General features: G+C 35.1%; 1 protein-coding gene across 3 annotated transcripts in view; it reads left to right on the top strand.

Moving 5' to 3' along the window:
- LOC138707819 (tetratricopeptide repeat protein 39B-like) overlaps positions 1–15,587 on the top strand; it is a 68,521-nt gene extending 52,934 nt beyond the window's left edge. For 2 of the 3 annotated variants that reach the window (XM_069837765.1, XM_069837766.1), the window contains 4 exons: positions 1,920–2,149; positions 5,344–5,578; positions 7,738–7,887; positions 15,238–15,375. In XM_069837765.1, the coding sequence (XP_069693866.1) occupies positions 1,920–2,149; positions 5,344–5,578; positions 7,738–7,864 (592 nt within the window). In that variant the 3' untranslated portion in view covers positions 7,865–7,887; positions 15,238–15,375. Of the gene's footprint in view, positions 1–1,919; positions 2,150–5,343; positions 5,579–7,737; positions 7,888–15,237 lie in introns of all 3 variants that reach the window. The other variant, XM_069837764.1, reaches the window with a different exon arrangement.
- The last annotated feature ends 470 nt before the right edge of the window (positions 15,588–16,057 follow it).

The raw sequence follows: 16,057 nt of genomic DNA, 5'->3' as shown, positions 1-16,057 counted from the left end.
AATTTCAAATCTTGATAATGCTACATTTATAGGTCCTGTTCTTGTATTTGTACAGTTACTGGTAGATGATGGGCTGTGAGAACATATAATTTATATGGCTACATCTCAGATGCAGATTTCTTACCACATGGACACAGGTGGTGGAAACATTGCTTTGAGCTAGATGTTTTCGCCTTAGTACTTGAGTTTTTCTGGCTACTATCATTTGACCGCAGCAAGAAGGATACATTTACAAATTAATGAAGAAAAAACAAAGTATATGCCAGTCACGAGAGCTAATATAAATTGACCCCCTTACCTGGAAATGGGCTCTTTTAAATTTGAAACTGTCCATAGTTTTATCTATCTTGGCTCTGAAATTAACAACAAAAATAATGTTAGTTCTGAAATAAAAAAAACGAATATTATCTGCCAATAGATGCTTTTATGGTCTTAGAAGACATATGAAATCTCAAATTATATTTAGGAGTACAAAAATTATGATGTATAAAACTCTTATAAGGTCTGTACTATCTTACGCATCTGAGACTTGGCCATTGTCGAAGTCAGATGCGACATTATTATGTACATTTGAAAGAAAGATTCTTAGGCAAATCTTTGGACCAGTTAGAGAAAACGGAACATGGAGAAGAATATATAATTTCGAACTGTACAGATTATATAATGAGCCGGACATTGTTAAATTCATAAAAATAAGAAGATTGGATTGGACCAGGCATGTTGTGAGAATGCAAGATGATAGAGTTGCGAAGAGAGTTTTTAAATTTATTCCGATGGAAAGAAGGAAGGTTGGGAGACTGAGACTGAGATGGGAAGACTGTGTGATGGATGACATCAAGACTTTGAGTGTTAGAAATTGGAGAAGTTTGGCATTGTATAGGGAGGAATGGCGAAAACTTCTGAAGAAGGCCAGGGCCCATGAAGGGCTGTCGTGCCATTGATGTTGATGATGATGATGATGACTATCATTTGACCATTTTTCAATATAATAGTCATGACATCGATTCTGAATATTCCCTATCATTCATTTATAGTTTTCTGCCCAAGGACAAGTCTTTCACTACAAACCCAGCATTATCCAATCTTTCCCATTTTCCACCTTCATCTTAGTCTTTGCATATGATCCTTTTATCTTAATGTTTTCTACCATCTGATACATTTTTTGTCCTGAGCTTTTCTGCCATTCACCATTCCTTTCATTGCAAGTCTTATATGAAAAAAAATATTAACTTTAAATATATATATCATAATAAAATGTTGGCTTAAAATAATGCATTTTTATGGGATATTTTATTTTTGATGTTTCTTAAAATTACACTTTAAGACACCAGGATAATATTTTCTGAATTTCGTACAAAACGAAATGATTTGAGATGCAAGTCTTCATTACAATAAGGTAAAATATTGTTGTATTTCTATGTATATTTCAGAATGTTGATGTAATGTAAATTTTCAAAACACTGTTTTCGATTGATATGTACATTAACAGTAAGTTCTGTTAGTAACATGTTAGATAGTGTATGTCTTTTAATTTAACAAGTATGACAACTTCTACATTGAATATAGTAATCTTTGACGTGTTGTAATTTATTGTCTTATTGTATATTTAGTATTGTGAATACTACTTTTCACACTGGTACAATATAATATAAATAGGAAACGTTAGTAAAACTGTATGTGTTGAAAGAAAAGTTGCAATACCGTATACATTTTAATGTGAGTGTTCATATTTTCAAATGTTAATAACTTCTCATGTTCAGTTCTGTTAAATCAGCGTAGACAGCAAGAGTTTAGTAACTTACGAACAGGTTGATTAAATTCATATCAGAGTAATAAGTGAATGGGTAAATAAAATTAAATAATTAAATAAGTATCTTTAAGTAACTGAGTAAGTAAACAAATACATTTTTTCTTTGTAGAGATGCTCCTCAGTGGAAGCAACGAATTGCTGGAAAATCTTTGCCAATGGAGAAGTTTGCAGTGAAGAAGACTGAGCGTTTCTTTGCTCAGAAGAAGATGCTGGTTTTACCTGGATTGGAACTTCTGTATGTGTGGAATTTATTCAAAGTATTAGGCAAAAAGCGTGATCTCATTCAGAATATGTACAAGATAATTGAGAAGACACTCAACAAACTTGATTCTCAGAAAAGTAAGTTAATTGTAATGCAGTAAAGTAAATTTTAAGTTTAGTGGAACATAGGAGTTAGTTTGGCTTTCCATGGGGTGGACTCTGAATGGTTCCTTGCAGTTAGGCTTCCTTTGGTCCATTGTGCGCCATATATATGCGACAATTGTCCAAGTGTTATAGGTGGTCTGGGTGGCAATCTTGAATTCGATGTTGATAGGTGGACCATTCTGCCTCAGCCCTGATAGAGCCAGGTCCCATCTACAGTTGAGTAGCCTGATAAGCCCCAGGGCCTGGAATACCAAGTCCTTCCTATATCACCATCTGAAACCTGTATGACCCTCAAAACTTCATCCCAGCCTATTTTTAACTATTACAGATGATAGATGAAATGAGGGATAGGAGGAGTGTTGGTGGAATGAGAGGGAAATTGATGTACATTGAGAAAACCCCTTTGCAAAGTTTTCTTTATGCAAAGTTTTCTTTATCCAAAACAAGTTCCATCACAACCTGGCCAAAGATCGAACCTGGACTACAACCTGATAGAAGACCAGCGTGCTAGTGCTTGAGTTGCAGACATGATTCCAAACAGTGGAGTTAAGATACCAGGACAGAATGAGATAATGAAGGATATTTTGATTGTCCAGCAAAGTAACTTCGGGCCAAATGCATTTTCAAAAGTCAGAAAATGTTGGTTACTGCAATATCGGTAAATTTCTAAGTTGTGTTGCTTAAAAAAATTTGAGTTTCCTTTCGTGATAGAAATGAATAATCTCACGAAGTGTATAATTTTCTTCTATAAACCATGTAGTTAGTATCTTGGCCTGCTCATTTCACAGTCAGACATGCTAACCATTATTCCACAGCGGTGGACTGTTTATATACTTATTAATTCATGCTGTACCAAATTTAGGCTAAGTGGCTTTATTGGTTTTGAAATTATCATTAGTAGGCTTAAGTTATTTATTACTTGTTAATTACTAATCGGTATAAGAAGTACCTTGCATAATAATTTTAATGTAATTGAGCTGAAATTTTGTACAAACACTTCTCACATGTGAATAAACAAAAATTTCTCTGGTTTTTAATATTGTTTTTTATGTTCTATTGTCCAGAAATTTTTACATTTTCGTTTTTTTTAATGTCATTATTATTGTAGTTTATCCTATTAAAATTTATACCGGTGCTAAAACTCAATGAACATAAAAAAAAAAGAGGAAAAAAAGTTTTAATCATACTTACAACATTCAAATGATTTGTATAAGAACTGTGTTGCAAAGTATATACAAAGTATTCGCTGAAAACTAAATAACTGAGAAAATAGTGAGGAAGGCATGTATTGTTTGTTACTTACGAGATGAATAGCGCTGGATGAGGAGGCAGAGGGAAGTACATTACCGATATGAATGCTTACATTATGTGATGCTATAGTGGTACTATTCATTAATCCTTAGGAGCCGTGCGTCCATTATATTGGCCAGGTAGTATTATGGTCATGATGTGATATAATATGTTATAAATTGCATGTTATATATAAAATACGTTGATATTCTTTAATTTTATATTATAACATTAAGGACATTGCACTTGATTAAAACAATAATTTTTTTTCCTTAAAAAAGGAGCAAAATCATTTCAATTGCAGTCAACTGAAACCCCGTCAGCTTCTGTGCATACCATTACACTGATTGTTTTACATGGGCCCTCCCCATCCTTTACCACAGGCTCAATTGACTGCAGTGGCCGGGACACGAACCTTCGATTTTAGGCACGATATGCTGGCCGGACATATCTTGTGCACCTTAAACCACTCAGCTAACGAACCCAACACGAATTTACCCGATTATGCAAGTACTGTATACGAACCCCTGGTTAAGAGTTAGACATTTGCGTGCTATAGTGGTATAAGTCTTCCGGCTTCTAAGGATTAAATAATGTGCAGACTTCATCATTTGCTGATCACTGCTCTTGTGCTCAGGAAGAGAGAAATTAAATTATTAATTGCAATTCGTATTGCATGAAGCAATTATTAAATAATTAATATTGTAGATTTTTATACTGAACAACAATGTAATTTTATTATCTCAACAATAACTCTTCACTCTCTACAATTTAATTTCACTCCCGTCAACAATTTGATTTGCTCTCCGTACAGCAACACAGCGTTCGTTATTGCACTCCACAAACGACAATGACAATTTACTTGGACTATTACGAACAACAATGAACTGTTAATCTTAACTAATATTCACAAAGCACTATTTACAACACAGAACTGTCAGTTCTCAGTTCACAGCTCGTTTGTCTTGGCTAGTTCTTCTAGCTCAGTCACTCGCATTCACAGAATCTCGAACCCTAGACCTTCAGAGACGATCCGCTGCACTTCGAACTCAGGTCCCCCAACTGCGGTCCACTGCACTCGAACTCCGGGCTTCAGGCTCCACAGTTACGGACACAACTCAAGTCGCGCTCTGGTCTCGAAGCTGGCTTCACTGCTACACAAGACTAGCTGTTCAATAGCTGTAACAACACTGACTTACTGACTGACTCGCGTTCACTTGTGCGTTGTATTTATAACTAAGCCATAGTTTCTGGAGAGTTTGCGGTTGGTCGACAGATGCCTAGAAGATAACGGATATCCAGACTTCTCTGGATCTTTATCCTCAGTCACCAGCTGCTTTACTTTCCCCTCTCTGCCATGGAACAGTGTGTCGCATCCTCCTCTCTCCTCTCCATGCCGCGCGCCATCCCCCAGTACTCCGTGGAGCCCCTTGTCGACTCATGCGCGACCTGCTCTCTTGCGGGACGCGTGATCGAGTTTCGATGTGGCTGTCACAATATTCATTACTTTTCTTAAACCTATCATAATGAATGCTTTTGGCATGAGTAATAACCTGGCTACTGGGATGCTCATCAGAGGTAAGTTTATCGTGTTGAACACACACAGTGATGGAGGTCATGTTCTTCCCATTTGTCAACTACTGGGTAATGAAGAATACCGGAACTTTAAACACAATGCACATACCTTTTAAAAACGTCGTCTGGTGAACAAAAATTACAGAATGAATAAAATTGATATCTAACATTCTCTGATAGAGGAAGAAATGAACTTCTATTTTGATGGAAAAAAATTAGAACTATTCTTTTCCTTCAAATTCATGTTTCAGTCTTAACTACCCCCTAAAGGAAATGTTAAATAAAATTGATTCTTCTCACAGAGCACCAGGACTTTGAAGCAGATAATCGGGGCCTCTTGCTGCTATTGAAAGGTGCAAGCCTGAGACAAATGAATAGTCCATTGCAAGCAGAAGAGTGTCTAGTTGGTGTGCTTTCATTGGAGAAGAAGATACGGGAAGATCTTTACTTAATTCCATACACAATGGTGGAACTTGCACAGCTGTACCAGGAGCAAGGAAATGTTTCGAAAGCATCACAACTGCTCGAAGATGCAAAGTACGTATATTGTAGTTGTCCCATTATAATACTAAATGTAAATAATTTATAATGGTATCTCCTTTTTCGGCCTTAATCACTATGACCTTTGAAGGTCCATTATATTTCCTTTTTCTTTTTGTTGCCTGCCTTATTTGCCAGAAGTTTAACAATCTCACAAGATAGCATTCAGAAACATCTGACTATAAAACAAGGAACTTAGTGGAGTGAGAAACAGTTAGCTGTAGTTTTGCCTGAGTCGGTGTTCTTTACGTTCCATAAATCTACAACAAGGGTCTCTAGTTTACTACTCTCCTGAGGGAAGCCACCTTAGGGATTTTTATTAGACTTTAAAATCTGAATACCCTTGACCAAGTTTGAACTCTCAAAATTCAAATTCATTTTAAGCATGGTAATCATTTGATATCGAGCATGATTTTCTTCTTACTATACTGTACATTAGTGGCCGGCATATTCCGTGCTCTTTGACATCATACAACGGAGCCGCATTGCTCTTTGCTCGGCAATATCTGCATACTGAGCACAGCGTGGAGAGAAGGTTCAACTGAACAGTGGTGGTACGGCTTTTATGCATTGACAGAGCGCGATCTATTCTTCTGAGATAGTATGGGAACAGCACACTTTCAATACGTTTATACGAAAACAAAACTGTGCAACCATGATAGATCAATCTAACAAAATATTTTGGTTTGTAATCAATTTAGTATACTTACAATAATATGAAATTCATAATACAGCCAGCTACAGAAGCATTCACATATATATAAATGAGTCTCCGAAACTGCTATAAACATACCAATATAGAAATAAATACTTTAAGCCAATGATCGGCAGAATCAGTGCTCTGTGACATCATCCCTCAGAGCAATTGTGCTCTCTTAAGAACATCGGCATCCAGAGCTCTGAGGGCGAAGAATAGCTTCAATACTGAACTATACAGTGACGACCTATAGACCTACATCTAATTTCGTGCATATAATTATTTTATACAATTTTGCTTGCTTTTGTTTCCTTTTCGAGACAAAAATGGTTTTTATATGAAACATTCCTTAGTGTATTTTGGGAAAACCATTGATTTAATTCCCAATATGCTCAGTCGATTTAAGAGAGCAGTGTATTATGATAACAAATGATTGGAATAATTTTAGTTTTGTCCTTTAAATGTGTATAAATTTGATCTGAAGGAATGTAACTTTTAGTTCTGCAAAAGGAAATTTACAATGTTACATTTGTTTGGATCAAATTTCTGCACATTTAAAGGACAAAACTAAAATTCTTTCAATCAATTATTAATCATAATATGCCACTCTCTTAAACTGACTGAACATATTGGGAATTAAACCAATGGCTTTCACAAAAATCCTATGAAATATTTCATATAGAATAATTTTTATCTCAATAAGGAAGTAAAAAGGAGCAAAATTGCATTTAACTTGTTTGTTTGAAATATTTCAAAGAATAAGCCTCTGAAATTAATGGCATTACGTACGGGTCATCCTGTATAGATACAATATAACATATAAATAAAATTAGAACTTAACCAATTCCCCTGAACCACTTATTATTATACAACTGTAATAGCTTGCCACTGTGTGATAGCTGTGCTCCTCTTCAGGTGCTCATCTAGTCTAACCTTGCTCCGACATCACAAATGCACAATCTGCCGACCACTGCTGCACATTGAAGTATAAATATGAGACTGATCTTCAGCAATTAATTTTATACTTATATTAAAGGAGAACTTAACCCTTACTATAAACCTGAAGAAATGCCTCAATGCTGATCTCATGAATTGATGCAAAACTGTAATTTTTGTAGCGAATTACTCTTTGTAGCTTCTGCACTGTCTGCAAGAACGTTATCAGAAATGTAAAAAAATTAAACTTATGGTAGGAGTATTTATAATCTGTATTTTAACAGTTCAAACTCTTAACAGTGATTCTTTTGCATAGAAATTGTAAGTGTTGTAATTAAAAGTTTAAGATTGTTCAACATTAGTTCACTAGAAAATATAAATTTCATAAAATAACCTCTTGGTCATGTTTAAAATGTCACTCATCATTTGAAGTATATATCGTCTGCACTTCTCAAGAGATTAATTACAGACTCTGTTATTTTGTTTGTTTTCAACTGCAGTATATTTGTTTACTATTTTTCAGGAAAAATTACACTGGTTATTCATTGGAGTCGAGGCTTCATTTTAAAATCCACTCATTCCAAACAGAACTAAGTACAGCAAAGAAGATGCCAACAGAAAGTACTGCGACACAATCTTCTAGTCAGTAGATTGGCCATTTTGTGTGGCAATGGTAGGTACTTGTATTCTTGTCTAGTGCAATTCAGTTTGGAGCTCTCTGTGACATTCCATCCCTCGTTTCAGAGTGGTAGTGACCTTGTAACTATCAAAATAATGTTTCTGCTTAAAAATTTGGTCGTTGGCTCATTTCAAGTGCAGTGTAATAATTTCATTTGTTGTTGCTAATCATTATGCAGTTTTTCTTTATTTTGGTGGAGAAAATTTCTGTTCATTCACAGAATTCTGCATGCGCCATGTGATTGAAAACTTTCTGAAGAATGAAAATTTTTTGAACTCTTACAAAAAATAAAAAATGGTAGTGTTTAAAAGATATTCAAAGTTGTGTCAGTTCGGTTGGCTCAACGCACTTGCCTGCCAATCTGAATTTGTGCTTGGGCATGGGTTCGATTCCCACATGGGCTGATTACCTGGTTCAGTTTTTTCTGAGGTTTTTCCCAACCATAAGGCGATTGTCAGGTAATCTATAGCGAATTCTCTGTCTCATCTCACCAAATACCTTTTCGCTATCACCAATCCTATTGACTCTAAATAACATAGTAGTTGATACAGCGTCTTTAAATAACCAACTAAAAAAGTTGTGTCCTTCAAAAGAACCCCATTGGGCAATCACACAACGATATCAGTGAGCAAGCATTCCTTCAAATCCTCTTTCTTGAGCACCTTTAGAACTTTCTCCAAATTATTTTTGTTTTTCTTTCAGGATAATTAAATTTAGGAGCAGGGCTTTAGTTGGAAAATTAGAACTACCGGTACTCACCTAACCCTTCAAAATTTTCCAAACTGGCTCACAGGATGTTGTTTTCCAGTCATTTTTCTTTTACAACAGAAGAGTTCTTCTGCTCATCGCCTCCCAGTTGATAGCGAAGATTTCACATATGTCAGAGGGTCGAATTCAGAAAAGGGAGGTCCAGTTACATTGATGAACATCAAATCAGCTATATGTCCAACCAAAAGAACATTTTGTATTGGGATTACAATCTCATTCATGGAGCTAAATGACCGTTCACACTCAGCTGTTGATATACAGTAGCGGTCAAAAGTATTTTGTAAAAAGCATGTGTCACAATTACATAAAGATAAATATTGAATAGAATAAAAATGCCAGTGGATAATTGAAAAGTATGTGTTTCTAATCCATTTAGTATGAAAATACATTTAGTTTAAACAGTTATCTTGCATAAAAAATAATTGAAAATTCTTCTGGATCAAAAGTAATTTGTAAGTCCAAGTATGTAATAATAAAACAAAAATATTCTGGACTCTGAGAAAAAAATCAGTATTTCGTTGCATACACTTGAGCTTTGATCACAGCACCACATTTGTTTGGCATTGACTCCACAAGATTTTGCAATTGCTCAAGTGGAAGTTGTGACCATTCTTCCAATAAGACAGCAAAGAACTGATCCTTATTTGAGTAACTTCTATGACGAAAACGTCGATCCAATTCATCCTTGAGAAGTTCAATAGGATTAAGATCCGGACTCTGGCTTGACCAATCCAAAAGTTTGACATTTTTATCTGCAAAGAATTTTTTTAATGGCTGGAAGTGTGTTTTGGATCATTGTCCTGCTGAAAAATCCAATTACGTGGCATATTCTTCCTCCCATGTGGAACCATATTCTTTTCTAAAATGTCACTGTACATGAAACGATCTATATTCCCTTCTATTTGGACTAGAGGACCAACTCCACTTCTAGAAAAACATTCCCACACCATAATGCTACTACCACTGTGCTTAATGGTCGGTTCCTGGTATAACAAGACGGTATCAACAGAAAATACTATGACAAAATCTTCTAGTCTCTTCTAGAGCATATAGTTTTTCTAAAAGTATCTAAAAGTAATTTATTCCATGGACTTCTCTGATGGAATCATTAACAGCTAGCTGTCTCTAGTCTATAGTTACTGTCACATGAAACACTTATGAGTAAGATTCGGAAAAAGTAGCTATATAGCTGTATGAGGATAGGCATCCTTGGTCCGTGTGTTTTGTTTACAAACATTAACTATTATCTGTGCATTTCGAACTGGCAGCTCAAAGTCATATATGCACATACAAAAGTATAAACCACGCACGGGTTACTAAACTGAAAACTGTGAACTGAATGAAGCACTGGTAATTCTGGTTGTCACAGCTGACTTCAGTTGAGAATAGTTCAGAATTGGAGTAAGCGCACGTGGCAAATGCAGTCCATTGCTTGACCTTGAGCTGCCAGTTCAAAATGCACAGATAATAGTTGTTGCGTGTCCACCAGCTGACAGTATTGACGACAAATATTCAATTCCTTTTGGCTGTACTGTCCATTCACTTATGTTTTAGCTAGGGGATGGGAAGTGCTCTTCCCAGCAGGTAGTTTTAGCTAGTGGAAGGGTGTAATGTTTACTTAGTCTGAAGCAAGTCAAGGCCCTATGCTCTACAGCCTATCCTGATATAGCTACTTTATCCTAACCTTACTTATGAGATATTCTTTTAAATATTTTTCACTCATTCCAAACAAACTGATTTTTTCAAGAAGGGCAGTAATAATACTGGAAGCTGTTCCATTCTCCAGTTCAATCAGATATAAGAACATAGTTTACACCTGTCAATGTCCTGCTTAGAAAATTGTAAACACACAATTACTTAGTGTCTGCTTTTGCGTAGTGTGTAGATTCATCTATTAATAAACTTATTTTCCGTTTGTTTTCTACAGTGTGTTTCTAGATTCTTTCATGCATACTTTTAGTGATATGAGAAATTTGTGTGAAGGATTCTTCTCATATTGAGCCCACAAAGAGATTGGAGATCTGTATCAACTGGCATATCAGTGTAAGGTCTTTGATATTTAGCAATTTTGTAAGCTGTTCTAAAACACGAGCAGTGGTTTCAACTTCTTCTTGTTGCATTGTTATAACCCCATGTTCTAAGTTTTGATTTTGCTCAATTCCAATATTTCTGATGCAGCTATGTGTGATTTACTTGGTTTATGTTCAAGAATTTTGTTTCCTCTAACTTTGTTGTTGAGCTTTCTTCCCACATCCATAGCAGTTTATTTTTCCCTGCACCCATTTCTCCGAAATATGAAGTCCCTGAGGATTGTTAAAAATAAAATTTGCTTGTGAACATATCTTACATTCTAAGTTACCTTCATTAATGATAATCCATGGATTCTCAGTACTAAAATAATTCCACTGATCTGAAGTCTAACAAGAAGGTAAAAGACGGATGTCATTGGGCGAATGCGTTACACAATGTATTGCAGAGCTTTCAGAGGTACCTACTGTACTTTTCACTGTGGCAATTGTTTCTTTACATTCAGGTCTTTTTGTGTACTTTTTATTACTTTCACTTTCACCACACTGCTTTTGTTTCAGCCTCTTCAGTAAACTCATTTTACTTGTTATCTCACGAACACATTTGTATGAAGTATGAACAAAATTTCCAACAACTGCGATCGGGATTTTGTTTCGAATGTGAACAGAGTTATTTTAACATTGTTGCGTCATGTGACTTGTAGCGAAGAAATCAGAAATACGTTGAGAGGATTAATTTTGTTTTGTAAATTATAGTTTCCTAACTCTATATACAAGGAATCTGGTTAACAATAAAACGAAAATTAAATCTTGTTTTATTTCAGTGGTAAGCAGTAAGGTATTATACTGACTATTACTGACATAACATTTAACTTGGTTTGGTGCAGACAAGCGACAATCATTGTCAGGCAGGTTAAACTAACACATTATTCTTTCTATTCTTTTGTAGCGTGTGGAAAAAACAAATGCCTTTCTTCAATATTATCGTCTCCCTATCATTAGATATATGAGATTGTTTTCAATTTAGTAAATTTATAGAATTTTTTCCAAACAAGAGGAACAGCTTTGGTCTTGCAAAAGCCGGTGTGTACTGCCATAGATCTGCATGTTTTAGAACTTCCGGTACTCTCTCCGGACAATTATCAGTACTGAGTAGCGGTCCAACTAAAGTCCTCTTTAGAAGACAGGTAAATGTCTGCTGGGACAAATCAAAAGTATACAACAGCTGGAGGAGCACAGAAATACTGAATTTCACTATACATTTCGTAAGAATGAGGGCACAGTGCATTGGTTCATTGTCATGGTGCAGGATCCAGGATTTCTTACGCAGTAGTGTAGGCCATTTCCTTCTAACTTGTTCCCTTATTGCTCTAAAACACTTTTTAATACTGTTGGTTTATTGTTTGACCCCATGAAAAATATTCGTGATGAATGTCCGACAACTTGGAGAGAACCAACAACATTGTCTTCATGACTTTGCCTTGCATTTTTGGTTGTGGTGAACCTGTGCTCAGGTGACTGGGCCTTGGTTTCATGATTATAGCCATGAATCTATATGCCATCACCATTACAGTACCTGGCCACATTATTATAATCACTCACATTTTTACTATATTTTACATATTACTTCCTCATTTGAACTCTGGTTTCTTTTCTTAAACAGAATTCACATTACATATTTAATTTTTAAACAATATTCAGTATAATTACAATTATAACAATGTTAATTCAAGAAATATTGATAAATAACCAACCACACCTCATTGTTACAGAAATTTCAATATTTCGTATAACCTCCTTTGGTTTTAATTGCAACTTCAGTTCTCTTTGCCATGCTTACAATACACTTCTGTATTACTTCCTGGATCCTCTCATTGTGATTCCAAATATGTATCAGCCTTTCAATAAGTCGAACTGTGGTAGTAATAAATTCTTTTGCCATCTCTCTTTTTACGAGTGCCCCGACATTCTCAATGGGATTCAAGTGCGGTGAGTTTCCTGGCCATGGCAAAAGTGGAATGTTTTTGGAAGCCAGAAACGTTATGACTCTCCTAGCAGCGTGGCAAGGTGCACCATCTTGCATAAAAATATATTTCTCCCCATTTGGGAACCATTCGTTCAGCTGAGGGATAAGCCTGTTTTCCAATACCTGGATATATTGTTCTTGTTTCATTGTTCCCTGAACAATGTAGAGTCGTCCTGAACCTTTTCCTGATATCACAGACCATATCATGACTGATATTGGATGTTTAACTGTGTTAACCAGGTATCTAGGAGCAAAATTTTCTCCCTTTCATCGACGAATAAACATTGCTTTGTCCATCAAACACTGAAAGGTTGATTCATCGGAGAAGCAAACCTGAAAATTGTCAAAGAAACTGATATAAACTCTAAATTTTGTCTTTAAGTATTAAATACAGGTTTGCTTCTCCGATGAATCAACCTTTCAGTGTTTGATGAACAAAGCAATGTTTGTTCGTCGACGAAAGGGAGAAAATTTTGCTCCTGGATGCATGGTTAACACAGTTAAACACCCATGATATGTGATATCAGGCAAAGGTTCAGGACGACTCTACATTGTTCAGGGAACAATGAAACAAGAACAATATATCCAGGTATTGGAAAACAGGCTTATCCCTCAGCTGAACGAATGGTTCCCAAATGGGGAGAAATATATTTTTATGCAAGATGGTGCACCTTGCCACGCTGCTAGGAGAGTCATAACGTTTCTGGCTTCCAAAAACATTCCACTTTTGCCATGGCCAGGAAACTCACCGCACTTGAATCCCATTGAGAACGTCGGGGCACTCGTAAAAAGAGAGGTGGCAAAAGAATTTATTACTACCAGAGTTCGACTTATTGAAAGGCTGATACATGTTTGGAATCACAATGAGAGGATCCAGGAAGTAATACAGAAGTGTATTGTAAGCAGGCCAAAGAGAATTGAAGTTGCAATTAAAGCCAAAGGAGGTCGTACGAAATATTGAAATTTCTGTAAAAATGAGGTGTGGTTGGTTATTTATCAATATTTCTTGAATTAACATTGTTATAATTGTAATTATACTGAATATTGTTTAAAAATTAAATATGTAATGTGAATTCTGTTTAAGAAAAGAAACCAGAGTTCAAATGAGGAAGTAATATGTAAAATATAGTAAAAATGTGAGTGATTATAATAATGTGGCTAGGTACTGTAATTACTATATTCATTATTCAATAAATTTTGTTCACATGGTGCCTATTCTGTTAGTTCCTGACACGTAATTGAAGGGTACACGGGAAAAACGATCAAGGTCCATCAAAAATCGAAATTGAGTTAATAATGCCATCTTATAGTGGAAAGGGAGTACTATCATGTGGTCTAGCTAGTAATAAGAAATAATCGTTCTTAACATTCCAATACATCAATTTCTATTAAATACACACATAACAAAGTATTAACTGCTTAAACTTTAAAACTCGTTTTTCTCGAAACTTTATAAAATGGACCTTGATCGTTATTCCCGTGTACCCTTCAATTGTTTTTCTTTCTTTGTTAGCAATTGTGGACAAGTTATGCAGATGCATCACATATAGTGAAGTTTGGTAAAAATTTCTGTACTGACACTGCATAAAAATTCAAATGTATGTTACTGTTCATCCTTCTTATGGTCACTCATTAGTTTAATTACATAAGTTCACTGAATCTGGCTTTATTACGGTCAGTCTTAAAAGTTGAAGGATGCCCAGAATGATGGTCACTTTCGACAGTGTCTGTCCTCTTTGAGTTTGTCACACAATGTGAAAACTGGGATTTTTCCTATAAACTTAACCGAATTCACTTTTTGAAAGATCAGAATTATTTCCAAACTATTTTTCAGTTTTCTTGCAAAATTTAATGCAGATGTATTTTATCAATTTTGCATCCATTTCTTTCACAAAATCTCCAAAATCACAAAAACTCTCACTCAGTACACCTGTTGTCATCTTGCACTGAAGAGTAATAGGGAAAGTTTCTTTAGGTTGTTGTTTGTGTATAGAACAGGTTTTCTTCCTCCAACCTTCATATTCCTTTTATCCATGCTCAATTAGCAAATTAAGAGTGATGGATCCACTTCAGCAACTTTTCAGTCACAGTGGTAATTGTATTAAAAAATGATTAACTTGTAGGGCTGGATTCTTTCTGAGGAACTGTTTGTGTGTAGTCATTTAATTTTTGTACATTATATATATATATATATATATATATATATATATATATATATATGATAATGATCCCATCTCCTCCTATTCCATTCCCTGAAAAAAACCTGACAACACCAAACTCGTTTCTGAATCTTACAGTTTTATTTATTTATTTATTTTTTTCCAAGATTCGTGTTGAATGTTTAAGAGAGGATTAAAAATAATGAAACAATACAATACGAATGTCTTAATTTCAACTGCACACAATTAATTATTCAGTCTATTGCACACAATTAATTATTCAGTCTATTATTTTTTAATATAATTTTCTAAGTGATGATGAAAGGTACTTCTTAATTTGATGAAACTGATTTTACTTTAACAGATGCATCCAGTTTGCTGCAATGAAATACAGAAGAAGAATTTGCTTTGTTTAGCTCTTGATAAAAACGAATATGTGGGCGTGTGAATGAAATGGTATGATTTGAACAACTTACCAAACACTCTTAAGTCCACATATAAAACATTTTTTATTTTTCATTCCATCTTTCACTTTATAACAACACTAGGGAACAAAAACCAAAATAATAGTTATAAAAAATTATACCTCCGAGCAGAAATTAGCAGATTCTAATGGAAATCACTGCACTCATTCCAGAAGTGGCAACGTTCTCATTAGAGTCGTTTCGAAATGTTAAAACATTACTGCATATAAAAATTGGTGCTAATGTAACATATATATAGTATGTGGCATATACATATTATTGGCATTATAACTGGTCGTAGCACGTGTTTAGTGGGGAGTTCAATTGCTCTCTCGCATGGGAGAAAAACGAATCAGTGGTGAATGATTGTGGTTTAGGCTTATAGTCGCATACAAATAATGTACCAGTAAGAGTTAATAAGAAAACTTTGCAATGATATTATCTTTTATGAAAGCTTATGTTGAAATGGTATCCACCTTTCTGGATGCAAGAACCATATTGGTGTAGAAAATTTTGAAACCCTTGCTGCAACATGTATTTGTAATTTCACTCTGCATGTGCCTGATTTCATTCTCCAGCTCTTCAAGTGTGTGGGGTATTCGCGTACACTTTCTGTTTCTCTGATGTTATTCTTGCTTCCAGAGAGGTGGTTATCATTTTCAACATATGCTTTGATAAGAGGTAAATCAACATAACGTTTTGTTATTACCTTTTACTGGC

Source organism: Periplaneta americana, chromosome 10 (genome assembly GCF_040183065.1).
Source record: "Periplaneta americana isolate PAMFEO1 chromosome 10, P.americana_PAMFEO1_priV1, whole genome shotgun sequence".
NCBI lineage: Eukaryota > Metazoa > Arthropoda > Insecta > Blattodea > Blattidae > Periplaneta > Periplaneta americana.
The sequence above is the reverse complement of the archived record's forward strand: the minus strand, read 5'-3'. Positions and strand labels throughout refer to the sequence as shown.